The 27,477-nt window shown below is 40.9% G+C and overlaps 1 protein-coding gene and 1 long non-coding RNA gene across 3 annotated transcripts in view; both read left to right on the top strand.

Annotated features, from left to right (window-relative positions):
* The first annotated feature begins 5,526 nt into the window (after positions 1-5,526).
* LOC140578385 (uncharacterized) lies at positions 5,527-8,613 on the top strand. The gene is made up of 2 exons (XR_011982522.1): positions 5,527-6,513; positions 6,794-8,613. It is a non-coding gene; the product is annotated as an uncharacterized lncRNA (long non-coding RNA).
* Positions 8,614-10,548: 1,935 nt separating this feature from the next.
* Positions 10,549-27,477, top strand: part of scfd1 (sec1 family domain containing 1) — a 34,754-nt gene continuing 17,825 nt past the window's right edge. For both annotated transcript variants that reach the window (XM_023800696.2, XM_023800695.2), the window contains exons 1-13: positions 10,549-10,633; positions 12,758-12,828; positions 12,941-13,029; positions 13,554-13,644; positions 13,764-13,886; positions 13,983-14,070; positions 14,908-14,997; positions 16,416-16,471; positions 16,915-17,000; positions 17,266-17,365; positions 23,677-23,816; positions 25,963-26,053; positions 27,193-27,266. In XM_023800696.2, the coding sequence (XP_023656464.1) occupies positions 10,603-10,633; positions 12,758-12,828; positions 12,941-13,029; positions 13,554-13,644; positions 13,764-13,886; positions 13,983-14,070; positions 14,908-14,997; positions 16,416-16,471; positions 16,915-17,000; positions 17,266-17,365; positions 23,677-23,816; positions 25,963-26,053; positions 27,193-27,266 (1,130 nt within the window). In that variant the 5' untranslated portion in view covers positions 10,549-10,602. The remainder of the gene's footprint in view (positions 10,634-12,757; positions 12,829-12,940; positions 13,030-13,553; positions 13,645-13,763; positions 13,887-13,982; positions 14,071-14,907; positions 14,998-16,415; positions 16,472-16,914; positions 17,001-17,265; positions 17,366-23,676; positions 23,817-25,962; positions 26,054-27,192; positions 27,267-27,477) is intronic.

Genomic DNA, 27,477 nt, shown 5'->3' with positions numbered 1-27,477 from the left:
CCAAACTCGTTCGGCGTAAATCACGCCTCGCAAGCATAACCACGCGGGCAACCATGACAAACCACGCCCGCACGTCTGACGAAACCTCAAGATTGATTTCATTGGCTAACAGTAAAAGAACTCTGGTCCGAACTGTCCCTTTCATCTTTGATGGGAGGTAAAGCTTCCTATCCGCCCAACAATGGTTATTCTGGCCAAGAATAACTCGATTTAATGAACGGCAAATATTAATTTGGCTCAAATATTCTTAGCTATTAAAGATAGGGGCTAACCCATTATTTAAATTGGGATTTGTTATGTTATGATCACTCCAGACTAGGTACCCTTAAGCTGGACGCCTTATATCATCACTCCCAGAGCAAACGTCTTCTTCTCAAAGATGTTATTGGTCCAAAGAGACCATTTTGTAATGAAACCCACATTTATTTATTCGATGAACCATTTATAATTTTGACATTCTCGTCAAAGTAAAGCCCAGCGACTCGAAGCAGGGAAGCTTCTTTCATTTACACGTATATGTAATATCACGTGAATGATACACCCGATGCGTCCTGGAGTGCTCTGGTCTGAGGTATCGAATCTCGTCAGCCCTTCGAAACTTATAAAAGCGAGGTGAAACCTTTGGGTGTCGTTCTTTTTTTTCGGTTGGAGAGACTGCTATACAGTTTGGATTATATACAGCATCGTTTGATGCAATAGTGAAAGTGGCTCGTATGTTTGGGAAAATGTTGAGTTGATGTCTCAATGAATTTTAACATGGCAAAATGCGAAATTATTATTAATTAATTATTATATTAATTTAATCTGCCAAATTAATACATGTAAATTATTATATTCGTATTGTTAATCATTATTGTATTGATTAGGTTTGCATTGCTTCAAACATCTGCGTATGACAATGGGTCACACTCGCTATAGCCGCAGTGTATTGTGGGTCGAATCGCCATTTTGGATGTATCCGACTCAAATGCGAGCATTTGCGTGCGATATTATCTTTGGTAAGATGGGATACTCGTGCTGTGTGAAAGGCGGTCATACTAAGTCACATGGTAGAAATGGCAGAAAGGTAGGGTGACCAGATAATCCATGTCAGGGAGGACACTTTGAGCTACTTCGGGTTTTACAAACTACTTCCAAATTAAAAGGCTCCTGTGCTCGGCTAAAGAGTTCAGCTCTTCTTGTGCTTTGACTGGTTTGTTTCCTTGACTGAAAGACTCATCCAGCTGTTTTACATTAGCATTAGTGACACATGCATGCTTATAGGAGACTGACCAATCAACACACAGCAAGAACTCGGTGCTCAAGTGAAATCCAAGTCCGTTTAATTGAAATGGTAATTTACAATTCCTGTCCTAGCTCAGAGTGTCCTCCCTGACATGGATTATCTGGTCACCCTACAGAAAGGTGGACAACAACATGAGATTTTTTCGGTTTCCCACTTGGAAAAGAGGATATGGACAGGATATGGCGTCGAATGGCCTGGGTCACAGCAGTGAGACGGAAGGAGATCACTTTCAGCACGATATCTCCCTTCGTGCGTGTTTGCTCTCGGCATTTTCATAAAGGCAAGCAAAATGTTTTTTATTTAAGTAATATTACTGAATATGCATTATTTTGTCTTCTAAAGTTGGTATTTTCACATTAGTTAACCTACGCTAGCCTTACTAGGGAGGGTAGTAGAAATGTGTTAACGTGTTCGTGTTAAACTAGTGTTACAAAGTGAATGCTTTTTAAAGACAAAAGTAAACAGCAAAACTGTAATGACATGTTTATCAATGCATGTATGTGGATAAGGTTGTCATTGTGTGCTGTTCCCTGACAAACCGATGCCCAACTATGGTTTAAGTTCAGAAACATTTGCAAGTACGGTTTCTAACGTTTCACATAATGTCTGGAAGGATCTGTATAAACTCATTGTATACTGACCCTGTATTCTGCTTGCCACTTATATTTTATTTGAAATATGACCAATAAATTTATGTCCAATGACATTTTTGTGGTGTTCTTTACTCTCTTCCTTTCTTAAACACCTAAATGACTAGTGTGTTTTGATAATGAGAATTGCTTATTACTGATTACATAAAACATTACATTTTTGTGGAGAAAAAACACAATATGAAATATTAAGTTTGTGAACCAAATGTGTTTACATCCGCGATACACTCAAAATGGCGAATGGGGGCGTGTCACACACTGCAGACATGTGACTGACAAAGACCACATCCTCATCTCTGGAGCCCCCCACAGAAAACACATGGTGACCATGAATGAGAACCCCTCCCCAAAGCATCCCCACATTCTTTCTATCAAGGCCCCCATCTCCCCAATTAAAAAACCCAACAGGTGACAGTCACACGCAAGAAATTAGTTCACAATAGCACCTACTTGGCAACAATTGAACAACAATGAATTCGTCCCGGATCCATCAGAATATTTCCTTGTAAATACATAATGATTTAGATGCATATAATAAAACTGAAACACGTAGCATTTTTAAGATTATAGTTAACATAACGCAATTAGAGCCTGCTGTCATACCAGCAACATTTTTCATTTAATTCAAAAGCTGAGATGTCATTCTCAGAAAATTAGTAGATGTCTCCCTATGTTTGGAAAAAATGTACATAGCCCTGAAACACTTTCCGGCACAATATGTGGAACGCCAACCTCAAAAGCTTCGTGAAACTTTATTGGCCCATCACTAATTTTATCTTTGATACACTGGGGGCACTATTAAAATACAAAGGTGTAATCATTGGGGGGATGAATTAATCCAAATTAAATATTAGGGTGTCATTCATCGGTTCTGTGCTGTTAACCAATGTATTGTACGACAGTGACGATATGTTGCACATTGACGGCTTCGGTTCTCCCCTGAGACTTGACCAAGACACTGAGCTCACCAGCAAACAACATGGCAGCAGTGTCTGCCTTTATGTAACCAAACACTGTTGCTCAACGATCATCGTCCGGGAGGAGCTGTGCAACAAAGACATTGAACTTCTGGCAGTCTCCCTCTACCCTTTTGACCTTCCCAGAGAGTTCCCTCAGCTCTTTTTCATCCTGGTCTACATCCACCCCAGAGGAAATACAACAGCAGCCACAAAGCACATCAAAAAAACCCTGGATAATCTGGAACTCATCTCCCCTGATTCTCCTAAATTCATCCTGGGAGACATTAACCACTGCTCCTCTGACAAGTGCCTTAAAGGATATCAGCAGTACGTCACCTGCACCACCTGTAAGGGGGAGACACTGGGTAAGTGCTATGGATCAGTTCCTGGTGCATACAGATCCATCGCCCTCCCCCCTCTCGGCTCTGCTGATCACCACATCATCCTGCTAGCACCAGCCTACACCCCGTTCATAAAGAGGACAGAGAAGGTTGTCAAAAACTTCTAGCAGTGGACTAGTGACAGCATTGCATTGCTGCAATATCTTCAACCGCACTGGTGCCTCCAACACCGAGGACATTCTAAGGAGATGACAGCAGCAGCAATATCTCCTAAGGAAGCTCAACAGCTTTGGGGTCAACAAGGTCATAATCAGAACCTTTTACTACTCCTTCATTGAGAGTGTCCTCTGTTTTTCCATCACCTACTTGTATCACTCCACCAGCCTGAAGCACAGGACCCACCTGCACAGCACAGTGAAAGTCTGGTCTAAGATCATCGGAGTCCTGGTCAGAGCACTTTCATCCCTGAGTGAGCAGCAAACTCTAAGAACAGCGTCCCAGCTGCAGGACACAGAGGAGGAGAGTGAACTTTGTTCCTAGGGCCATTCAACTCCTCAATTCACAGACTTGAGTGCCTTCCTGCACTGGAACCCGTCATTCATTCTGCACTTTAGTCCCCCCATGCCCACTAACAATCCCTCCCTTTACATATCTATTCAGTTCTTATGTACCTGACTGACTGCAATTTTGCAAGGCATCTATTTGCATTTGCTGCCATCAATCTAACCTGCTGCTCCACCTGCCGATACTTCCACCCTTCATAAGAACATAAGAAATTTACAAATGAGAGGGGGCCATTCGGCCCATCAAGCTCGTTTGGGGAGAACTTAACTAATAGCTCAGAGTTGTTAAAATCTTATCTAGCTCTGACTTAAAGGAACCCAGGGTTTTAGCTTCTGCTACACTAGCAGGAAGATTATTCCATACTCTAACTACATGCTGTGTAAAGAAGTGCTTCTTCAAATTTGTTTTAAAATGTTCTCCTGCTAATTTCCACTTATGGCCACGAGTTCTAGTTTTTAAACTAATATTGAAATAGTAATTTGGCTGAACAGCATCCAGACCCGTTAGAATCTTATAGACCTGGATCATGTCCCTCCTTAGTCTCATTTGCTCAAGGCTAAACAGATTCAGCTCAGCTAACCTCTTCTCATAAAACATTCCTCTAAGACCTGGAATCATTCTTGTAGCCCTCCGTTGCAGCTTTTCACTGCCCCCCCCCCAAAGGGGTTATCCATCCCGGAACCCCCACAAACGTCCGGAAGCATTCCGGGCAGCGCTCTCTGTGGTTGTGGGCTCTCCAGTCCCCCACCTTCCTGATCAGTCCCTGCTGCCAGGGTACTCACCACCAGTCCTGGTGATGGCTGCTCCGAGTAGGCCAGGGGCTGGTACGGCGTCAAGCAGTCACGGTGCAATAAGACAGTCCTGTGCTGCTCAGGCATCTGTCCACGCGAAACCACTTCCCTTCTCTGTAAGACTGTGCAGCGGTTTGTCCCTGGTGGCAAAAATGTCCTGGAACAAGTCCAATAAAGCCTTAAGCTTGTCCCGCTGCTCCGCCGTCAGGTCCCGGGTGCTGTACTGCCACACTTCCTGTACAGCTTGCACTGTCTCAGGAGACACCCCAACTGTGATGTTACTGTGGTCTGAGATTGGGGCATTGTGTGGGGCTGTGTCGCTGGTGCTCTTTCCCCAGGTGCTGTGGGCTGCTCCCTTCCCACAGCAAGTGGTCTTCTTCCCTCTCTGCCACCAGTCGCTGCTGTCACACTGGAGGGCCACCACATCTCCACCAAGGTGGAGAGCTGCTACCATCTCCCAGTTGAGTCAGGAGATCCAGACTGATGATGCAGGGTTTGGTAATGTCAGCGGGTCAGACTTCTTGCACCACTGTATGTCTGGCCAGCTGGATGCGCAGCTGCCTCTTTCCTTTCATAGCCATGCACACGGCAGTCACCGACAACAACTGCCAACTGGCTGGCACAGCTCCGATGGTACTCGGTAGCACACCCAGTGAATCAGAGTGATGGTGGACGCCGTGTCCACCAGGGCTTGATGGTGTCTTGGTGACCAGGCAGTCGAGGTACAAACCCGTGGCCTTGCTGAGCCAGCCCACTCTAGGTGCAGCTGTTGGGGTTAGACTGGCATACATTGCAGCTGGCACCTCCCTCACAGCGCCACCCACCCAGCATTTCCCGGTTGCTGTTCGTATATTCGTATATAGTTTTGCAGTCACGTCTCAAATAACCATTACCTTAGACAATCAGGGCGTGTTTTGTTGCATCATTGTCCTCTGAACTAGGGATGTTAACCGATGACCGTTTGACCGGTGGTTGACCGTATCAACGTTAACCGGTCAAAGTTGTCGGTAGTCGGTTAAAAAAAAAAGTGATATCTAAATTAGGCTATTATAGACAGTGGACTATACGCTACTACAGTTAGCCATCTCATTCCTCATCTTTTTGTGTTAAGTGAACAAATTATCCCTCACACTCAATTTTTCATAACTCGCCTGTTTGTACTTAATAAACCAATAAAAACATTTGGCGCGAGGTCACAGCGTTTGGGTTCGCGCGCTCACAAGGTTTGCGAAAAGTAAAGGGAATCATCTTTCTTTATTATGGTTAGCACTACCTCAACTAAAGCGGCGTCTCTTCGGAGCTGTCATTTTCTTAAATGAGCCGTGGCAATGTTTCAAATGAGCTTCTAACCTAGACAAACGCCTTTATTTTCAAAGCGATCACCTTGTACCCAAACCATTTGAAACTAAGGAGCCATTTGTCCTACGATTACATACAACAAGCTCTTCGGCGCCGCGTTTGCGGGACTCATGTTTCGCGCTGTAGGGGATTTTAAAAAAGTGACGTGAGTGGCAGTGTGTGTGTGTGTGTGTGCGGGAGGCAGAGCGGCAGAGAGATGCGACAGAGTTGCGAAATTGCAGGCGCGGCTCGAAATGGCTGTTATTTCAAATAGCGTACCATATTTTAAACTAATCGGTTAACCGGTTTCAACCGGCTACTGAGGCTCGGTGGTCGGTCAAGAATTTTTTTAGTTTTCGCCATCCCTACTCTGAACTCTGTAGCATTGTCCTCTGAGCTGCAGCAGAAAGCTGCAAAATAAGATGTAATCGTAACATGTGACGTGTCTCAAGTACTCAAAAACTATTAACATGTCTGCAAGAGCAAAACAGAGCTTACATCAGCATCAAGTATGACAATATCCTTGGGCTCTTTAAAGTACACCATCAAGAGGAGGAGGGCACAGCTTCTTGCCTGAAGCTTCTGGTTTGAAATTTGTACCCTTATATCTAATTTTTCATGCTGTCTAGACAGTATATAGGTGTATACAGTGTTTTAAAAAGCAGCACTATTACCATATTTTGAAATGCTGACGATAAATTTTGCTGAGTGTGGGGAGGGGAGGGGTCATGGATAATTTTGTCACAAGGATTTCAAAAGGCTGCTCTAGGCCTTATTACCGTAATCCTGGTCAAGCCTTGATGAATAATTTAAAAATTGTTTGTAAAACTGTCCCATTTCACTACACTGCTTGTATTTGTTGCAGTATATCTGCCCTCTCTTCCATTCATGCACCAACCATAACCAACCACATCCACAGCCAAATGTAGCATAAACACAAGCTGCTGTGCATACGTTTGCAACCTGAAAGAGCACAAAAGTGCATGCAGAAAAGTGAAGTATGAATTGGCCTTTAGAGAGATAAAAGAAGCAACACAAAAGGTCAAGACACTGGTGGATCTGAGGACCATCATATTAAAGAGCTGGGACAATGGTAAGCCTGACACACCAGAGGGGCTTAGACAGTACCATTCAATGAGAGATGAGTTGACTATCCAAGATGGCATCCTCTTTTGGACCGAGTGATTATTCCAGCTTCACTGTGAAAGGATATTATGCAACATCTACATTCATCTCATATAGACAATGAAAGCTGACTGTTTTTCAAACTTTTGGGATATAGACTACTTGCCTGATACCACATGCATGACAGTAATTCATAAGCTGAAAGCGCACTTTACAAGGTATAGTAGATCTTGTTGTTTCTGACAATGGCCCACAATACATATCAGGACATCAGGCTCTGACATCTGGAAATGACCCCTATCTTGACATGTTGGATCCTTGTAATACCCCATCTCAGGGATTGGGCACCATTCTGACTCAATGCCTGATAAATTGCAGGGCACTTTGATATCATCAAAGCTGCTGCAGCCACAAACCCACTACCAGCTCTGCACAGAAATCAATAGAGAATGGCACATTACAATGACAAGTCAACCAAGGACAGCCAAGGAGTGCTCTTCATGCAGGTGATTGTGTGAGGGTGCAACCTATACTACCCAGCACAATCTGGAAGAAAGATACAGTCCACCAGCCTTTGGGAATGCATACAAAACCAGGTTGAAGTGGAGAGCGGTGAAGTTGTACCACAGAATCACAGATACCTCAGACGTGCAACTGATCTGATGTTCCAGCAACAAAAATGACATCAGAAAGGTGCTGCCAACAGTGGGGGACCCAGTGTCACAGCGCACGCTAGTGGACCCAGGGCAGACTCACCTGCAAGAGTAGTTGAAGGGTTGCGAGACCGAGTTACTTACAGGACTGTGCGTGCCGTGAAAATATGTAAATAGCTGTTTGACTGTGTTATGGGACATAGGATGGAGTTGAGTTTAGTAATGTAGAATAAGGATATGTGTGCAAGTATAATAAATTGGAGTTTAAGTTTGGAAATTGTTGGAGTCACTACTGAGAAACTGAATTGATACAAAAAGTGGAAAATGAGCCACAAAGAAAGTGAAAAATGAAGACTGATGTCAAGACCAAAACTGAACTTGAATACTACAATACCATATTTTAGTACCATACATGTACAGTTCATAAAAAATCAGGCTTATTTTTAAGGTATTAAAATAACTAAAGAAGAAAATTGAAGGCTGTTGGCATTTGGCATGAGCAGTGACTGAAAGTCAGACGTAGATGCTTTGAATAGCATTTCACATGTCAACAGTTTCCAAGTGATGTTTGAAACTGAAGTTGCTGATTAAAAGCTGTAATAATAACTAAAAGATGGAAGAACTTGTAAGGTACATTATACTCATTAACGCTGTCTGAATGTCAATATATGCAGAATTGGTTCTCTGTTCTTATTCAGGTGGATTTGCAAAAGTTGTCATGTAGAATAAAATCCCATTTTAAAATATAACAAAAAGTCTTATTACAAAAAGTTCTAAATACAACAAAGTACCAAACTACTTTGGAAGAGTTGGGGAATATATTTTGATTTGATGTGTTTTGAAAAACTAATTATTAGCTGTACTTTACCTACTGTGTTTTTCAAAAAAATAAAAACCATCAAAGATGCCCATGTTTACATGCTGTCCCTGTATTTGCATTGGCCTACTTCAGGAACCCTAATTTAGTTCTACAGTCCAAACACTAGCAGCTTAGATGAATTGACATGTGTGCCTTGTGATGGACTGGCATTTCATCCAGGGTGTCCCCTGCCTCATATCCTGTACTATCCATATCCAGCTTCACCAAGACTCTTTTCTGGTTAAACAGTTGTGGATGATTGATGAAGGGAGGCATGAAAAGCAATTTTAGTACCCAATGCATAGACATTATACACTCACCTAAAGGATTATTAGGAACACCATACTAATACGGTGTTTGACCCCCTTTCGCCTTCAGAACTGCCTTAATTCTACGTGGCATTGATTCAACAAGGTGCTGAAAGCATTCTTTAGAAATGTTGGCCCATATTGATAGGATAGCATCTTGCAGTTGATGGAGATTTGTGGGATGCACATCCAGGGCACGAAGCTCCCGTTCCACCACATCCCAAAGATGCTCTATTGGGTTGAGATCTGGTGACTGTGGGGGCCATTGTAGTACAGTGAACTCATTGTCATGTTCAAGAAACCAATTTGAAATGATTCGAGCTTTGTGACATGGTGCATTATCCTGCTGGAAGTAATCATCAGAGGATGGGTACATGGTGGTCATAAAGGGATGGACATGGTCAGAAACAATGCTCAGGTAGGCCGTGGCATTTAAACGATGCCCAATTGGCACTAAGGGGCCTAAAGTGTGCCAAGAAAACATCCCCCACACCATTACACCACCACCACCAGCCTGCACAGTGGTAACAAGGCATGATGGATCCATGTTCTCATTCTGTTTACGCCAAATTCTGACTACCATTTGAATGTCTCAACAGAAATCGAGACTCATCAGACCAGGCAACATTTTTCCAGTCTTCAACTGTCCAATTTTGGTGAGCTCGTGCAAATTGTAGCCTCTTTTTCCTATTTGTAGTGGAGATGAGTGGTACCCGGTGGGGTCTTCTGCTGTTGTAGCCCATCCGCCTCAAGGTTGTGCGTGTTGTGGCTTCACAATTGCTTTGCTGCATACCTCGGTTGTAATGAGTGGTTATTTCAGTCAAAGTTGCTCTTCTATCAGCTTGAATCAGTCGGCCCATTCTCCTCTGACCTCTAGCATCAACAAGGCATTTTCGGCCACAGGACTGCCGCATACTGGATGTTTTTCCCTTTGCACACCATTCTTTGTAAACCCTAGAAATGGTTGTGCGTGAAAATCCCAGTAACTGAGCAGATTGTGAAATACTCAGACCGGCCCGTCTGGCACCAACAACCATGCCACGCTCAAAATTGCTTAAATCACCTTTCTTTCCCATTCTGACATTCAGTTTGGAGTTCAGGAGATTGTCTTGATCAGGACCACACTGTTGAAATAGTTATAGCTAGATAATTGCATTAATGAGAAATTGAACAGGTGTTCCTAATAATCCTTTAGGTGAGTGTATGTCATATGACATATGTCCTGCAAAGAACAAGCATCCTCTACATGATGTATCCCCACCTTGGGCCCTATGCTTCTTGTTGTACGGTCCAGACCCCCCTGACATTGTGCGGGAGCTGAAGTAGCTGGAAAATGGATTAAGGAATCTGATCATAATTATACTATAACATATTTTAATTAAAAATGAACATCAATGAATGTTTGTAATAATTCAATGTCATTTGTACAACACCTTATGATGGTTATTCAAGAGAAATTCCTTCGACAGATGAATTTTATGAATATACAAATATGCTTGTAGCACATGACATTGATAGCAAAAAAAATGGTGTGGGCTAATTTGAGACGCATGGAAGTATTACAATGGACATACGAAGATGCAATGTTCAGCCATGCAGAAATCTAACTATATGTAACACAAAATTTAGTGTATTAAAAAACTGCAAATGACTGATGCTAGATGTTAAAGTTCATAGTGAGCTCCGAGTGCCACGTCATCGCCGGTGTCACCGTCATTTACCAGCAAAGATGGCTACCTCCATCAGGGAGAAACAAACAGGTCTGGTAGTATTTTAACTGCGAAATCATATTTTCCTACAGATATTGTGTAGTGATTGTACACCTTTATAGGAAAATTACTGAACTGGTGCTCTGAAAGATATTTTAATGTAAATATTGATTCAGTTTTCTTGTGAAAAACCGTTTAGACGCCTTTCCAACAGTTTAGTATGCTAATATGTAGCTGAAGTTACTGTACGTTGTACAATGCCGATTAATAGCCCTATCAAATAACCAAAAGTGAAATTAACCAAAAGGTCACCTTTTTCGTGCTATGTCCACGTCCTTGCCCGAGAAACGGAGTTTAGAGCTAGGAGCGACGAGTTGAAAGGATTGGTACTCGTTAAAACTACTAAGAAAGACGGGAAACCTGCCTTGGGATTTCGCTATATATATACATTTTATATATACATATAAAATGTGTGTGTGTTATTTTTGCTATTACCTATAATCATAATCGCGTAACGTTCTCTTAATCTAGGTAATGGTATGAGTTCCGGTGGTGTTTTCGCGATTATTCTGATATGACGTGAACGCGAGACGAATTTGTAGTGGAGGTAATTTGTATTAAAAATAGTGTTGTTAGTATAAGTGTACATGAGCTACAAAACATTTGTGTACATAATGGGTAATATGGTAATGAGCGGGATCAAATCTGTTTCATTATATATGTACAATGACTGCTACATCAGGGTAAACGACCCCCTTCAGTGGCAGAAGTAGTATCATTTGGTTACGTTATCCCATTTACAATAAGTTAAAGACGCTTTCGTGTCAAGAGTGCATAGGCATAATTACCTGGAGTAGGTCCGTAAAACCGGAAAACAACTATGCAGTACCATTTGTATGAGACCTGGAAAGCACAACAAAAGGCATACAATATTAAGATTTAAATGGTAAACGTCCACATTCTTTTAAATTACACCAGAGCACATGTGGTCTAAAGGTGATTTTCCATCGTTTTCTTGATCGATGCCCCTATCCTTATTAGTCAATAGAGACCCTTGAATACTGTCCGAAAACATGTTTTGCTCTAAAATCGATCTTATCCAGGACGGGTCATTTTATTTTTCAGAACTGCTCAAATGATATTGTATGCCATTTGGTACACTTTAATGGGACTACTGCAACAAACAAGCATATGCATGTCTTGATAATCCCTGAAAGGATGAGTGACTTGGTATGTAAGTGGGCAGTGAATAATGCAAATCGTATTAATAAATAAAGTGATCAACAAATGACAGGGAAATCCGACCAATCAGATATTTACAACTGAAAATTTCATAGAATTTGGAAGGACTACTGCGTCATAATAACGTTGGCCTCACTAAATGTTTAAATTTAAATCAAATTTGATTTCATTTAATGTAATTCTGTTTTATGTGATTTGTTTTTTTGTAGTTTCAAACATATGTACTTTTCTGAATAAATGATAAAAGAAGGCCTTTATGACAGTAAAACTCCCTGAAAACTGATTTCCCCCCCCCTCCCCCTATTTTAAATGTTTCATCTTCATTTGATCTTTTATCTTTATTTGTCGGCATTTAAAGTATTACTTTGAAATAAATGCTAGGTACATTTTAAAGCAGTTACCACATTTTTTTGGTTGTACATCTATTAATAATTCTGTGCACGATTACATTTTCAGTATGTGCTTTGTTTTGCATGCAAAAGAAATATTCGCTGTCAGTGCCTGTTGATAGGTAGTTATTACATTTATCCTTCAATTGCTAATTTGAAATAGTTATAGCTAACAGGAAGGCTACAGGTGAAAAGATAACAGCTCAGTCCTGCAGTGGTTTACAGAAAGGAATTCTCACACCACTAATTTACCCTTAAGGCAGTTCTAGAAGCAAAATGGGTCCTATCCCATACTAGCTGGGTGTTTCTAATGAAGTGCCCTCTGCTTGTCAGTATTCAGGACTAACGTACACCCTATCCTGCCTTTTACTTATTATTTATAGTGACTTTTCTATGTGACACATTTACATATTTTAAAGTAGTATAGCAGTATACCAAATAAGTATGCCTTTGCAAGTGTCACATACCCTACCCATTGAAGAGTATTCTGTAAAGACTGGTGAGATGGTGTCATAGCTTAATAATTTTCTCTGTTATCCTACAGCCGCCTTGAGGCGAATGCTGAACTTCAATGTCCCTCCACTGAAGAATACAGTTACTGAACCAGTATGGAAGGTAACACATTTTAATCTTTTTTTTTTTAATGAAATAGGATTGTGTTTTCCAACCTAGTCTGTGCATATTCGTTTCCTTTCACGTTTAGTTGTGTTTCTGGTATGTCTCCCAGGTACTGATATACGACAGGTTTGGTCAGGACATCATTTCTCCTCTGCTCGCAGTAAAAGAGTTGCGAGATATGGGCATTACTTTACACCTGTAAGTAGCTGAAAACTGTTACTAAGAAATGAAATATCTACAAAATAATAAGCAGTTACAAGAAATAATAGGATAATTACTAATAGCAACATGTAATACAGATGCTCCTCTACTTACGAACTTTCAACTTACGAACTTTCAGACATACGAACATCGAGGACTGTAAGTCAAAATTGTGTTCATTGGGCTCCTGTTTCCTGTCTGCAACATCAGTTTTTTTTTCTGCGTGCCAATTCCGGGTAGTACAACTTCTGGCCGCTATTCCTGCCCTGCAGCAGCGTAGCGTGCGTACTCCCAGCATCCTAGTTCTTTGTACTTGCGTATACGCTTAAAATGATGTTGAATAATGACTTACAAACATTTCAAGTTACGTACGGCTGTTTGGAATGTATCTCATTCGTAAGTAAAGGAGTGTCTGTACTTTTAATATGTGCTTTATTCTGGTATATGTTTATATCCTTATGTTAATTTATTGAGAATGATCCTTATTTATATTTGTTAAAATAAGAAATGGTGTTGTTTAGCTTGCTACATTCAGATCGAGATTCTATCCCAGATGTTCCAGCCATATACTTCGTCATGCCTACTGAGGAGAACATTGACAGGATATGTCAAGTAAGCCATAGTTTTGAGTGTATGTTCTGTTTTTTAATTTGATTTGAGTGTAAAGAGTATAGTAGTCCAGTCACACACATTTATGAAATATACTTGTGCAATTATTATTTGTTTTTTAGGACCTTCGTAACCAGCTCTACGAGTCTTACTATTTGAACTTTATCTCAGCGATTTCCAGAAGCAAACTAGAAGACATTGCCAGTGCAGCTCTTGGGGCTAATGCAGTGACCCAAGTCACAAAGGTTAGATGCTGAACCTTTTTAGTTTATCAGGTGTATTCTAAATGAAGCTTGTTATTGATATCATAGCTCATTGCTCTGCAATCTTTGTCTCTACAGGTGTTTGATCAGTATTTGAACTTCATTACCCTAGAAGATGACATGTTCGTCTTGTGCAATCAAAATAAAGAATTAATTTCCTACCATGGTATATTTCTCTATCAAAATGCTTTGTTCTCGATTCACTAAAAATGCTTATTCAACCCAACTAGCAAAAGTGTGCAGGGTGGACCAAAGTAGGTATGCAGTTTTGATTTTACAAAGTAAAGGTTCTCTTTTACAAAGTTATTTTTAGAAGTAGGTATACAGTTTTTATTTTTCAGTACTGATTGGGTCACATTTAGTCTCTCAGGTGTTCAAAATGTTAATACATTCCTGGAGCCTGTCCCTGACACTGTGACACACTTTAGCACACAAATCCCAGTTAACATCAGTGTCCACAAATGCTTGCAAGATGAACTCTTTCAGTTCATCCACCGTGTGGGGCTTCCTCTCAAAAACCTTCTCCTTTATTATGCCCAAAAAAAAGTCCATGGGTGTCAGGTCAGATGAACGTGTTGTCCAGTCAATGCTGCCACTTTGCCCAATCCAACGCTGTGGAAAGATCTAGTCAAAACTATATACCTACTTTTAAAAATAACGTTAATTTGATAACTTTACTTTGTAACATAGAACCTTTACTTTGTAAAATAAAAAAACTTTATACATTCTTTTGGCCCACCCTGTATTTTAATGAAAGTACTGTAAAGTAATGTAACAGAACAAAATAAATTAAGCAACAATATATGTGTTTTTAGGGTGGTTCAGTGAATAGCTCCAATACCTTACATTTCTAGGGTTTCAAATTCCATCTCCAGTTTGTGTGTATTTGTCAAGTGCATACAACATATGTAGTTGTGGGTCATTTCTAAATGGTTTCAATCTATTTCATCACATTAAATGGTTGTAACCCTCTTCTTATGTTTATCTAAATTCCATTTTACAGCAATAAACAAACCGGACATAATGGACACAGATATGGAGGCGATCATGGACACTATAGTAGACAGCCTTTTCTGCTTCTTTGTCACATTGGGTGAGTTTTTTATGGTAATATTGATTAAAACAACTTAATTCATTGATAATGCATTGTATTGGAAAACTACATTCTGCATGGGGTTGTAATCTATGAAATTAATTTTATACTGTTGATATCCACTAGATGGTAGTGTTTCACCAGTTCGTTTAAATTGTGGTGCTTCGTAACTTCGTGCTAGTGATGATCAATAACTTGCAGCACTATAATGGTATATATGTATCTATGCTTTTGCATTCTCAATATCTTTAAATGAGATTTAGACAGGACTGAATAAATATGTTTGTCCTGGGAAAGTTAAGACGCTAATTTCAGAAACAGGTAGAGCAGCACATAATTGCTGGTACACTGAGATTAAGAATTTAGTATTTGGGACCATTTTTTGTTTGATTCTAATGTTCTACCATTCACAATTGTTTTTGTGTACCAATGTTATATATTTATATAAAGTATATTTATTTTTTTACATAGCAAAAGTTTTTTTTAATAAATCTCCCAAAATTTGGGCTCTGCTGTAAGGTAAAGCTTTTAAAATATATGAATTCTTCTGCACTGGGATTTACAGTTTTATTAATTGATGTGCTATTTTTGACTGGCTTTTGTCTAGCAAGAAACTTGTTCCGCGCTAAAGGCGGCTCTTAACCAGAACAAATAATGAGACTGCATAGAATATCATAACAACCACCACAGTTTGATTTATTATGGGATTTTACAGACTACATCAATGCAGATACATTACAAATCTTTTTTTGTTTGTTTATAAATGTGTATGGCTTTGTTCTGTGGTATGAATCAAGTCCCCAAATGATTGATTACTTTTGAACTACAGACATGAGTCATATTTTTATTTTTATATTTCTTTGAACATTGCGCCTTAATTTAATTTGAGTAACTTTCCTTTGGCTGCTTGTGATTATACAGAAGATAAACACATCTGTATCTTTTTTATCATTTTTTTTCGAGCCATGGCAGAGTTATTTTACTTTTGGCATGCTGATGCATGTGCTCTAACTTTGGTCTTATAAAAAGTTTACATCACTGTGTAGTAATCCAGTAAGTTTCTGTGGTTTTTAGCAGTAGATTAGCTGAGTCGATCTCTACAAAACCCAACTGATGGGGCAAGGTATCTCATTCAATCTGGCAATTATATTGTAGTGATTGAAAATATCAGCTGCACTGTTAAATATATTATTTAAATTTAATAAAAATGAATCCTGTAATGTTAATTTAGCTGTCTCTTCCAATTTAAACAATTTTGCATATTAATCAAATTTGGGCATGGGTAAGCATTCAGTTCAGGCTGCGCTGGGGCATCTGACCCAAACTATAAAACAAGATGCTGTCCTCAGATTCCAATGTATCTTCTGTGAAAACCATCAGTGCTCTCCATGAGTGAATTATATTTTTATTTGTATCAGGTGCTGTCCCGATTATTCGCTGCCCAAGAGGAAATGCAGCAGAGATGGTGGCTGTGGTAAGAATTACATTTCATTGTAAATGCTGTAATAGAAACTCTCTGCCATGGTATAATTGAGGGAACATTACACTGGGTCCTTTGTGAGGTCTTTTTTATTTTTAACCTTTGTCGCATTTTTCTTGTATTTAACTTAATTTAGTGTATATGTGTTAAAGTTATACTTATTTACAGGGGGTTCTAAAAAGAAAGATCCTAGCTTAGAGAAGTCATTATTAGTAGATTACAATGTAGTAAGCATTATTAATTATGTCACTGTGCATGACATGGAGATCCAGGGCCTAGTTGGGGATTTGATGCACTGGTGTAGACTGTTCACTCTTTGTTTCTTGCCTTTTGTGATCTTCATAAAGTCTGAGTCGTATTCACCACTCACCAAGTATTAGGGCTCTGTGCCATAAGCTTGAGAGATGTGGCTGAGTACAGTTCTCTGATTGTTACAGAAATTGGACAAGAAACTGCGGGAGAATCTTAGAGATGCCAGGAACAGCCTGTTCACTGGGGACACCATGGGAGCAGGCCAGTTCAGGTGGGTCACTTTAACTATCATGCATAATGTCATACATAATTGCAATTGTTATGTAACTGAAGGATGGCGTTCCTTAAACCAGATGCTCATTCACTCGGAAAGCAATCTCAGTTGTGAACTTAGACTAACTGAACAACAGAGAGAAAAACAGATGTGTTGTTCAGAATGCCATATTGTTCTCAATGGTAAAACAATTGTATACTTTTCTCAAGATTTATGTGCAATGATCCTGTAAAAATTAATACTCCCGCTTGTGTCTGTTCAGCTTCCAGAGGCCACTGATTGTCCTTGCAGATCGAAACCTTGATTTAGCAACCCCACTGCACCACTCATGGACCTACCAGGCTCTCATTCATGATGTTCTGGTGAGGAATGGAGTAAAAACACTATTCCCTGGCAACTTCTCTGTGTAGATTTAATTCATATTTTTGTGCAGTGATATTTTTCTTGAGGGAGTAAGTGAGAACTTTATGTGATACCAGTCAGTGGTTTATTAACATAAGGTTTTGTAAAGCAGACACTACTATACTCTGAAGAACTTTAATATCTCCAGCTATAAGTCACCCCCTCACTGCAAAGTGTTGAAGGTGTGCAAGTCATATCAGCCAGAGTCGACCTCTACTATAGTGCTATAGTTAACGTGCCTCATTGGCCCATACTTCAGGAAATATGTGGCTTAATGGCATTTCTTGCATATGCATTCCTGCCCCCATTCTTACTGAATTTTGCACCATTTTGAATTTGAAAATATGTTGCATTTTGAAAAATTCATATTGGCTGTCATTTTGTTTCTTCCTCACATTAAGTACACAAGTACTTGGAAAAAGCTTCATTGTCAGAAAGTCAAAAATGGGTATAATTAAATTAAGAGCATGTCTTCATATCTCTTGAAAATGCAGCTGAGAATTTTTGCATTGTTGCAAACACTGAAAATGCCTAAAACTAGCTGAAATTTTGATGTCAAGTTGTGCAAATTGAGTATCTATCCTGCAGTCCATGCTTGACTTCAAATTGTAGTTTAGATGTCATACATCCAAACAAGCCATGATTTGAAATGGAATAGCTAACTTGAAACCATAAAGTGCATTTATATTTAATAATAGCAATTAACCCAGTTCTCATCTGTAATAGTTCTGTTGGTGTCCTGAATCACACCTGATGAACTTACACAGGAACTGGTGAAAACTGTAAATTTAGTTTGGAAAATGATGAGCAAATAGAAAACAAATCCTATGAAAGTAGGATGATAGTAGGTAGTTATAGTAGATAGTTCTATACTGAAATATATTCTGTATTGTACACTTTAATCTGTAGTATGAACTATTTTTAATTTGTGTAAGCATTTGTGCCTCATTTGCATTGAGAATCCTGCAGATAAGTGACATGTTGCCACGTCAGGCCTAGTTGCTCTGTCCTGTTGTTTGTCTTTGTTGCTCTTCCTTGGATGGAATATGTAGAATTATAAGCTTCCCAAGTAGAGCAATTCAGATTTGTTCCTCCTGAATAGATTCTGTATTTTTCATTTGCGAATGTCCCATAACCATAAAGTAATAATATTAGTAAAAATTTGTTGTTTCTGACTTAAATATTTTGTTCCTGGTAACTTATTTGTAATATATAATGTAGTATATTCCTGTAAATGTTAATTATATGAACTTATCTGTCAATCCATATCCATCAGTATGCGTTCAAAACTCACTATCATGAAAATTGTCACTTTGAGCTAAATTACTAAACGGGTATTATTTACTTTGTTTCTTGACGGCACATTTTGAGTTGCATCAGCATATTCCTTTGCAGCTATAATGGGAGGATGGCTCTCAGACACCAAATAAAATCTGCAATGACACGCGATTAATTTTAGCTGCACAGTTATGACAGTTGTGTGTTTCCTCCAAATTCTGTGTTAATGTAAAGAACATGCACCATTCTGACAGGCCAATCTTGAGAGAATATCTTTCCATGGCTGGAACCAACAGATAAGCCCACACAAGGACAGAGGGAAGTTTGTTTTCTAGGTTTCTGGTTATTGAGACGGGTGCTTCGAGACATCAGACCCATCAGCCTCCCGTCTCCCCCACCAAACTTTAGCTTTCCTAGAACTTGGTGGTGAAAAGTTTGATGTTCGCTAACAAATACAATATCAGTTTACTTATGATTTATGGTATGATTATCACAGTGGTTACTTATGACTTTTCCCTGTGAGAATACAGCAGTAGCAATTGCAGTGAAATGCCTTGAGACTGCTAGCACTATAAATTTGGTATACTTTAGGACTGCAAGCTTAAGGTCATGATATTTTTATCTAATTAGATGACCATAGATATCTTCTCTGAAGAAATAAGTAGACATTTGGTTGAGTAGTAGAATTGTATTCTTTCCCAGATTTGTGGAAAATTGTTGCTTTCTGTGGCATTCTATACTTTATCCTGGAGTATGCCAGAAAAAACAGTAATTTTTTTTCATTTCATGAGATCATGAAATTCTCGACCATGTCATACTTTGTTGTGGCTAGACACTTTTCTACAATTTTCTGAAATTAATTTGCTTTCTCCAGTGGGCTTACTACCTGTACGAGGGGCCAAAGGGGTCGGGTGCAATGTGAGTTGGGCAGTGGCCGAAGGCGTGGACCTTGGCGGTCCGATCCTTGGCTGCAGAAGCTGGCTCTAGGGACATGGAAAGTCACCTCTCTGATGGGGAAGGAGCCTGAGCTGGTGCGCGAGGTTGTGACACTCCGACTAGATATAGTCGGGCTCACCTCGACGCACGGCTTGGGCTCTGAACTCTCTTCGAGGGGGTTGGACCCTCTTCCACTCATGTTGCTCGCGTGGAGAGGCGCCGAACAGGGGTGGTCATACTTATTGCCCCCTGGCTGGGCGCCTGTACATTGGGGTTTACCACGGTGGACGAGAGGGTAGCCTTCCTTCGCCTTCGGGTGGGAGGACAGGTCCTGACTGTTGTTTGCGCTTATTCGCCAAATGGCAGTTCAGAATACCCACCCTTTTTGGAGTGCTTGGAAGGGGTGTTGGAGAGCACTCCTCCTGGGGACACTCTTGTTCTGCTGGGGGACTTCAATGCTCTTGTGGGCAATGACAGTGAGACCTGGAGGGGCGTGATTCGGAGGAATGGCCCCCCTGATCTGAACCCGAGCAGTGGTTTGTTATTGGACTTCTATGCTCATCATGTATTGGCCACTCGGGTGAGGAGAGGGGCGGAGCTGTCAACCAATCACCACCTGGTGGTGGGTTGGCTTCGCTGGTGGGGGAGGAAGCCGGTCAGGCCTGGCAGGCCCAAACGTATAGTGAGAGTGCTGGGAACGTCTGGCGGAATTCCCTGTGCGAAGGAGCTTCAACTCCTACCTCCGGCAGAACTTCACCCATGTCCCAGGGGAGGCGGGGGACATTGAGTCCGAATGGGCCATGTTCCGCGCTTCCATTGTGGCGGCTGACCGGAGCTGTGGCCAAAAGATGGCCGGTGCCTGTCGTGGCGGCAATCCCCGAACCCGCTGGTCGACACCGGCGGTGAGGGATGCCATCAAGCTGAAGAAGGAGTCCTGTTGGGCCTTTTTGGCCTGTGGGACTCCAGACTCGGGTATGGGAGGAGTTTGGCGAGGCCATGGAGAACGACTTCCAGATGGCTTCGAGGAGATTCTGGTCCAGCATCTGGCGGCTCAGGGCGGCTCTGGATGTTGCAGGGCTGTCCTGGTTGACACGCATCACGTGGACATCTGGAGCAGTGCCTCTGGACTAGCAGACCAGGGTGATGGTCTCCCTCTTCACGAAAGGGGATTGGAGGGTGTGTTACAACTATAGGGGAATCACACTCCTCAGCCTCTCTGGTAAGGTCTATTCGGGGGTCCTGGAGAGAAGGGTCCGCCAGATTGTCGAACCTCGGATTCAAGAGGAGCAGTGTGGTTTTCGCCCTGGCTGTGGAACAGTGGACCAGCTCTGTACTCCCGGCAGGGTCCTGGAGGATGCATGGGAGTTTGCCCAACTAGTCTACATGTGTTTTGTGGACTTGGAGAGGGCATTCAACCGTGTCCATCGGGGGGGGGGGTCCTGTGGGGAGTGCTCTGGGAGTATGGGGTGCCGGGCTTCCTTATAAGGGCTGTTCAGTCCCTGTACGACCGGTGTCAGAGCTTGGTCTGCATTGTTGGCAGTAAGTCGGACTCATTTCCGGTGAGGCTTGGACTGAGGCTGCCCATAACCTTTATGGACAGAATTTCTAGGTGCAGCCAGGGCATTGAGGGTGTCCGGTTTGGTGGCCTCAGGATTAGGTCTCTGCTTTTTGCAGATGATGTGGTTCTGTTGACTTCATCAGACCGTGACCTTCGGCTCTCACTGGAGCAGTTTGCAGCCGAGTGTGAAGCGGCTAGGATGAGAATCAGCACCTCCAAATCCAAGACTATGGTCCTCAGCCGGAGATGGGTGGAATGCTCTCTCTGGGTCAGGGAGGGGGTCCTTCCCCAAGTAGAGAAGTTTAAGTATCTTGGGGTCTTGTTCATGACTGAGAGAAAGATGGAACGGGAGATTGACAGGCAGATCAGTGTGGCGTCAGCAGTGATGCGGGCACTGCATCATAAGAACATAAGAACATAAGAAATTTACAAACGAGAGGAGGCCATTCGGCCCATCAAGCTCGTTTGGGGAGAACTTAACTAATAGCTCAGAGTTGTTAAAATCTTATCTAGCTCTGATTTAAAGGAACCCAGGGTTTTAGCTTCCACTACACTAGCAGGAAGACTATTCCATACTCTAACTACACGCTGTGTAAAGAAGTGCTTCCTCAAATTTGTTTTAAAATGTTCTCCCGCTAATTTCCACTTATGGCCACGAGTTCTAGTATTTAGACTAATATTGAAATAGTCATTTGGCTGAACAGCATCCAGACCTGTTAGAATCTTATAGACCTGAATCATATCCCCCCTTAGTCTCCTTTGCTCAAGGCTAAACAGATTCAGTTCCGCTAACCTCTCCTCATAAGACATTCCTCTAAGACCAGGAATCATTCTCGTAGCTCTTCGTTGCACCTTTTCTAAGGCAGCAATGTCCTTCTTGAGGTATGGTGACCAAACCTGCACACAGTATTCTAGGTGGGGTCTTACCAAGGAATTATATAAGTGTAACATCACCTCCCTTGACTTAAACTCCACACACCTAGAGATATAACATCGGTCTGTTATGGTGAAGAAGGAGCTGAGCCAAAAGGCAAAGCTCTTGATTTACCAGTCGATCTATGTTCCTACCCTCACCTATGGTCATGAGCTGTGGGTAGTGACCGAAAGAACGAGATTGCGAGTACAAGTGGCCGAAATGAGTTTCCTCTGCAGGGTGGCTGGCCTCTCCTTTAGAGAGAGGGTGAGGAGCTCAGTCATTCGGGAGAGACTCAGAGTAGAGCCGCTGCTCCTCTGCATCGAGAGGAGCCAGATGAGGTGGCTCAGGCATCTGGTCAGGATGCCTCTTGGACGCCTCCCTGGTGAGGTGTTTTGGGTATGTCCCACTGGGAGGAGGCCCCGGGGAAGACCCAGGACACTTTGGAGAGACTATGTCTCTTAGCTGGCCTGGGAACACATCGGAATTCCCCCGGATGAGCTGGATGAATTGGCTGGGGAGATGGAAGTCTGGGTTTCCCTGCTTAGACTGCTGCCCCGTGACCCGACCCAGAAAAGCGGTAGGAGATGGATGGATGGGTTTGCCATTTATGATTTACTAAGTTGCCTGCCTTTGGTTATGTCCACACCACTACTTATTGTTTACAACGGAGATTTCAAATAACAGTGATCTCCATCTACAGAGGGGTTTTCACCTCATTTACAAAATTATTTTCATACACATATGACATAGTTATTAGCCTGCATTGAGCATCTGCGCATCAATACAGTAATCAGTAAATTAGTTTCTTTTGTGCAACTATGCAGCAGTCACACTGTTTTTAATATGCTATTTATATGCACACAGTCCGGCAACAGGAAAATCTCTATTGAAAGCATTTCCTCCATATCAGAATACTGTTTACTTCCATGTAGGATGACCAAGTGACCAATCAGATAATGACCGGGATCAAATTGTGGGTGGCCCATATGCTGAGTAGAGACCAATTAGGGCATTTTTACAGTCTGTTTTTTCAAAAGTCTTCATTTTCATCCCTTCATCCACACTGCAACACTAAAACAGAGTTTTCAGAAGAATACGGCTGTGAAACAGCTGTTTTTGGGGGCTGAATTTTGGACAAAATATGAAAATGGAAACCCATGTCTGTGTTTTTAAACAAAAAATGTAGCAGGATGGACTTAGCCTTAGTGATACAGTATTCATGACTGAAATATTAAAAGTGAAATTAATAACACTATTTTCTGAGCTGAATGGTTTCCCTCTTCCTGAATCGTGGACATTGTGTAGTTTTCTGAAGTATTTTGCGAATATGCAAGTGTACTATTTAAACACTTCTCACAATGGAATGAATTTTTACCAAACCGACACCGAGAGTTTAAATTGTATAATGTGCATTTGATTTTGCCATTGTTCGGGACCAGGGGTGGCCATGCCAGTGAGTACTTTTGTGAGAAGGGGAACATGTTTAACAAATATTTTCAATAAAGTATTTCGACAAACACAGGCAGGTTGCGGAGCCCAGTGTGTCATTTGCTGTACCCCTAACAGATGTATTTATGTTTCAGGACTTCCACTTGAACAGGGTGACTCTGGAGGAGGGTGCTGGGTCTGAGGCCCTTCCTGCAGGTGCCCGACCAAAGAAGAAGAACAAAAGGATCTATGATCTCACAGCTGCTGACAAGTTCTGGCAGAAACACAAGGGCAGGTGAGCATCTTTAATTACCTGTGGATGGAATTCTAATGTAAATAATCCCCTTTAACATTATAAGAGAATTATTATTTTTCTCAGATTTTTAAATAACAAACTTGGTCCAAGAATGAACAATGAAATTTCTGTGCAAAGTCATTTCTGTGTCACTCATTTAGGTCTATGGATTTACTATAGTTATGGTACTACAGAAGGACATTTTGTCATAGGGCCTATTTCATTTGATTGCTCTGGCTCATGCTACTCTTGATAATACTCTCACTGCTTCAAGTAATGTTTTTCAAAAATATTTTTTGAAGTAATGTTTTCGAAAGCACATTGTCTTCCAGAAGCTACCATTTCTGGTGTTGTGTGTTACATGTGCTGTAATATCCATTTGAATTGAATCTGAATTCATCTGAATTTGTGATTATTTTTGAGGGAAAAAACGTGTTTTGTTTTACAGACATTGACCCAGAAGTAGTTGTTAGAGGTGTATTTTATGTTATAGCATTAGTATGTACATACTTACAGATTCTTCTAAGGATGATTTGCAGGTACAGTTAGGGAAATAATTATTTGACCCCCTGTGGAATTACTAACTAGACCCATTTATAAAAAAATGAGAAGTAATTCCACTTGTAGGTTTATTTTAACGCCAGAAGAGAGATTTTCAACAAAGCGAACAAGAAAAAAATCATTATGTAACAGGTACAAATCAATTTGTTATTTATCTAGGGAAATAATTATTTGATCCCCTACAAGCCAGCAAGAAATTAGGTCAAGTACATGTGCACTAACACAACACAAGTAGTACTTAATTAAGTATTAACAGATACTAAACCAGCATTGTCATTTAATGGCATTACTTTGTTAAACAGTATTCTTGGGTCACCAACCTGTCTACATCTTCAACCTTATTACCATGGGAAATAACAAAGAGCTGTCTAAGGACATCAGAGACTGTTGACCTTCACAAATATGGAATGAGCTACATGACCATCAGCAAGCAGCTTGGTGAGAAAGTGACAACTGTTGTTGCAATTATTCACAAATGGAAGAAAGATAGAATAACTGTCGATTACCCTCGGTCTGGGGCTCCAAGGATGATCTCATCTCATGTGGCATCAATGATCTTAAGAACAGTGAAAGCTAACCCAGAACTACACGGGAGGAGCTCGCTAATGATCTCAAAGCAGCAGGGACCACAGACAACAAGAAAACCGTCAGTAACACATCATGCCGTTACGATTTTAAATCCTGCATTGTTTGCAAAGTACCCCTGTTCAAGAGGGGCCCATGTTCAGGCCTGTCTGAAGTATGCCAGTGAACACCTGAATAATTCCAGTGAGGCTTGGAAGAATGTGATGTGGTCAGATGAGACCAAAATCGAGCTTTTTGCCATCAACTCTACTCTCCGTGTTTGGAGGGAAAAGAATGCTGACTGTAACCCCAGGAACACCATCCCTACCATCAAACACAGAGGTGGAAGCATTATGCTTTGGCGGTGTTTTTCTGCCACAGGACGGCTGCACCGCATCGAAAGATAGATGGATGGGGCCATGTACCGTAAAATCTTGGATGAGAACCTTCTTCTTTCAGCCACCCCTTCAGCAGGTGGGTCTTCCAGCAAGACAATGACCCTAAGCATACGGCCAAGGCAATAAAGGAGTGATTCAAGAAGAAGCACATTAAGGTCATGGAGTACCCTAGCCAGTCTCCGGGCCTTAATCCCATAGAAAACCTATGGAGGGAACTCAAGCTTCGTCTATCCAAGTGACAGCCTAAAAACCTTAAAGATTTGGAGGAGGTCTGCAAAGAGGAGTGGATAAAAATTCCTGATGATCGCCGTGCAATCCTGGTGACCAACTACAAGAAACGTTTGACAGCTGTGCTTCCAAACAATGGTTATTCCACCAAGTACTAAAGCATGTGTTACAAGGGATTAAATACTTATTTCCTGATATGAATGACTAATTGGTTTGTAACTCTTACATGATGATATTTTCTTGCTTGTTTTGTTTATAATCTATCTTTTGCTGCTAAAATAAACCTACCAGTGAAATTATAGACTTCTCATTTATTTATTAATGGGTCAATTTAAGAATTCAGTTAGGGGTCAAATAATTATTTCCCTCACTGTAGCTTTCTTAATGTATTGCAGCCCATTTCCTGAGGTGGCTGAGTCTGTGCAGCAGGAGTTAGACACATACCGGGCCCAGGAGGATGAGGTCAAACGACTCAAAAGCATCATGGTAAATTTAATCAGTTTTAATGTTGCTGTGTTTTTACGACCTTAAAGAGTCATCCTATGTATTTATACATACTCAGGCACACATTCCATGGGTCATTCATCCTTCCATTGATAAAAACCTTCCCCTTGGTCCTAAATTTAATAAATTAGAATGACCCTTTCATCATTGAACCCACCCACCTCTTTTGCTAACCAGAAATGGCAGCTCTCAGCCTCACAGCAAAATCTGTGATAATAGATAGCATACACCTCCCTATGCAGCCAGTGTTACCACATTTGCTATTATGATTGGAATGAAAACAGTGACAGGGTCTGATTTATTCATTCTTTTCCCCTTGGGGAATATCAGTGGTTTTCTTCCGGTCCTACAGATATATGGATCATAACAAGGAAAACTGAATCCAAAATCCATCTGCTATTTTCTTTTTCCCCATCTCATCTCTGGGAACAGTTATGTAACTAATATCCCGCTGGTCTGCCATGCAGTAAATTTGAGTGCGTTTCAACTGGCAATCTTGTCGATAAAATGATCTAGCTGTTATTTAACTTTTTAGGTAGAAACATACATTTTATTATTGGTGCGATTTAATTCTATAATAATTAACTATACTTTAAAAGTGCAAAGGAGCTTGCATAAATTTACTTTATGCAAATTGTGTTGATAATTTAGTCCATAAAAATTCCAGATTTTAACTTAATTTTGTAGAAAATATTATAGGTGAAATGCTTTATTTGTATTTCTTGCAACATTCCATGCCTGCTTGGTGTTACACATGGTGAAAGTTATACATTACGCATTTATCCTCTGCTTTACTGGATTTCTGCATAGAACTTTGATTATGATGTTCAGATGTATCCTAATTTAAAAACGAAGTACTTCTAACATTACCCATGATAGCAGCAATATGTCTGTTGCCCAGCAACAGTGTGTTTCTGTATTTTCAAAATTAGCTTAGACTATTCACAAATTAAATACAGTTTTCCAGGAAAGTCTTGGCGACATTTCCTAACATTTAATCCTCAAGGGTCAGGGTATTATTTTGCATCTTTCCCACATAATCTGGTGTCTGTCATAAAATAATGTTATATATAAAATTTATGTTTATTTTAGTAACTATAGGTGCTTTTCCCCAATCAAAGGGCTTAGAAGGAGAGGATGAGGGAGCCATCAGCATGTTGTCAGACAATACAGCCAAACTGACTTCAGCTGTCAGGTAAAATACTGCTGTTAAGTTGTAACACCATAATTGACAACATAAGACAAAATAATCCTTTGGCCATATTGTGTGAATATTGCAGGTTTTTTTAAAATTGACCAAAGATAGGTGCCTTTTAGAAAATGCTGGATTTAGGGGTCAGATTTCACTGGCACTGTCCACATTAGGGATATGCATGCCACATTAGAAGTACTAACCCCCCATTCAG

Source organism: Paramormyrops kingsleyae, chromosome 14 (genome assembly GCF_048594095.1).
Source record: "Paramormyrops kingsleyae isolate MSU_618 chromosome 14, PKINGS_0.4, whole genome shotgun sequence".
NCBI lineage: Eukaryota > Metazoa > Chordata > Actinopteri > Osteoglossiformes > Mormyridae > Paramormyrops > Paramormyrops kingsleyae.
The sequence above is the reverse complement of the archived record's forward strand: the minus strand, read 5'-3'. Positions and strand labels throughout refer to the sequence as shown.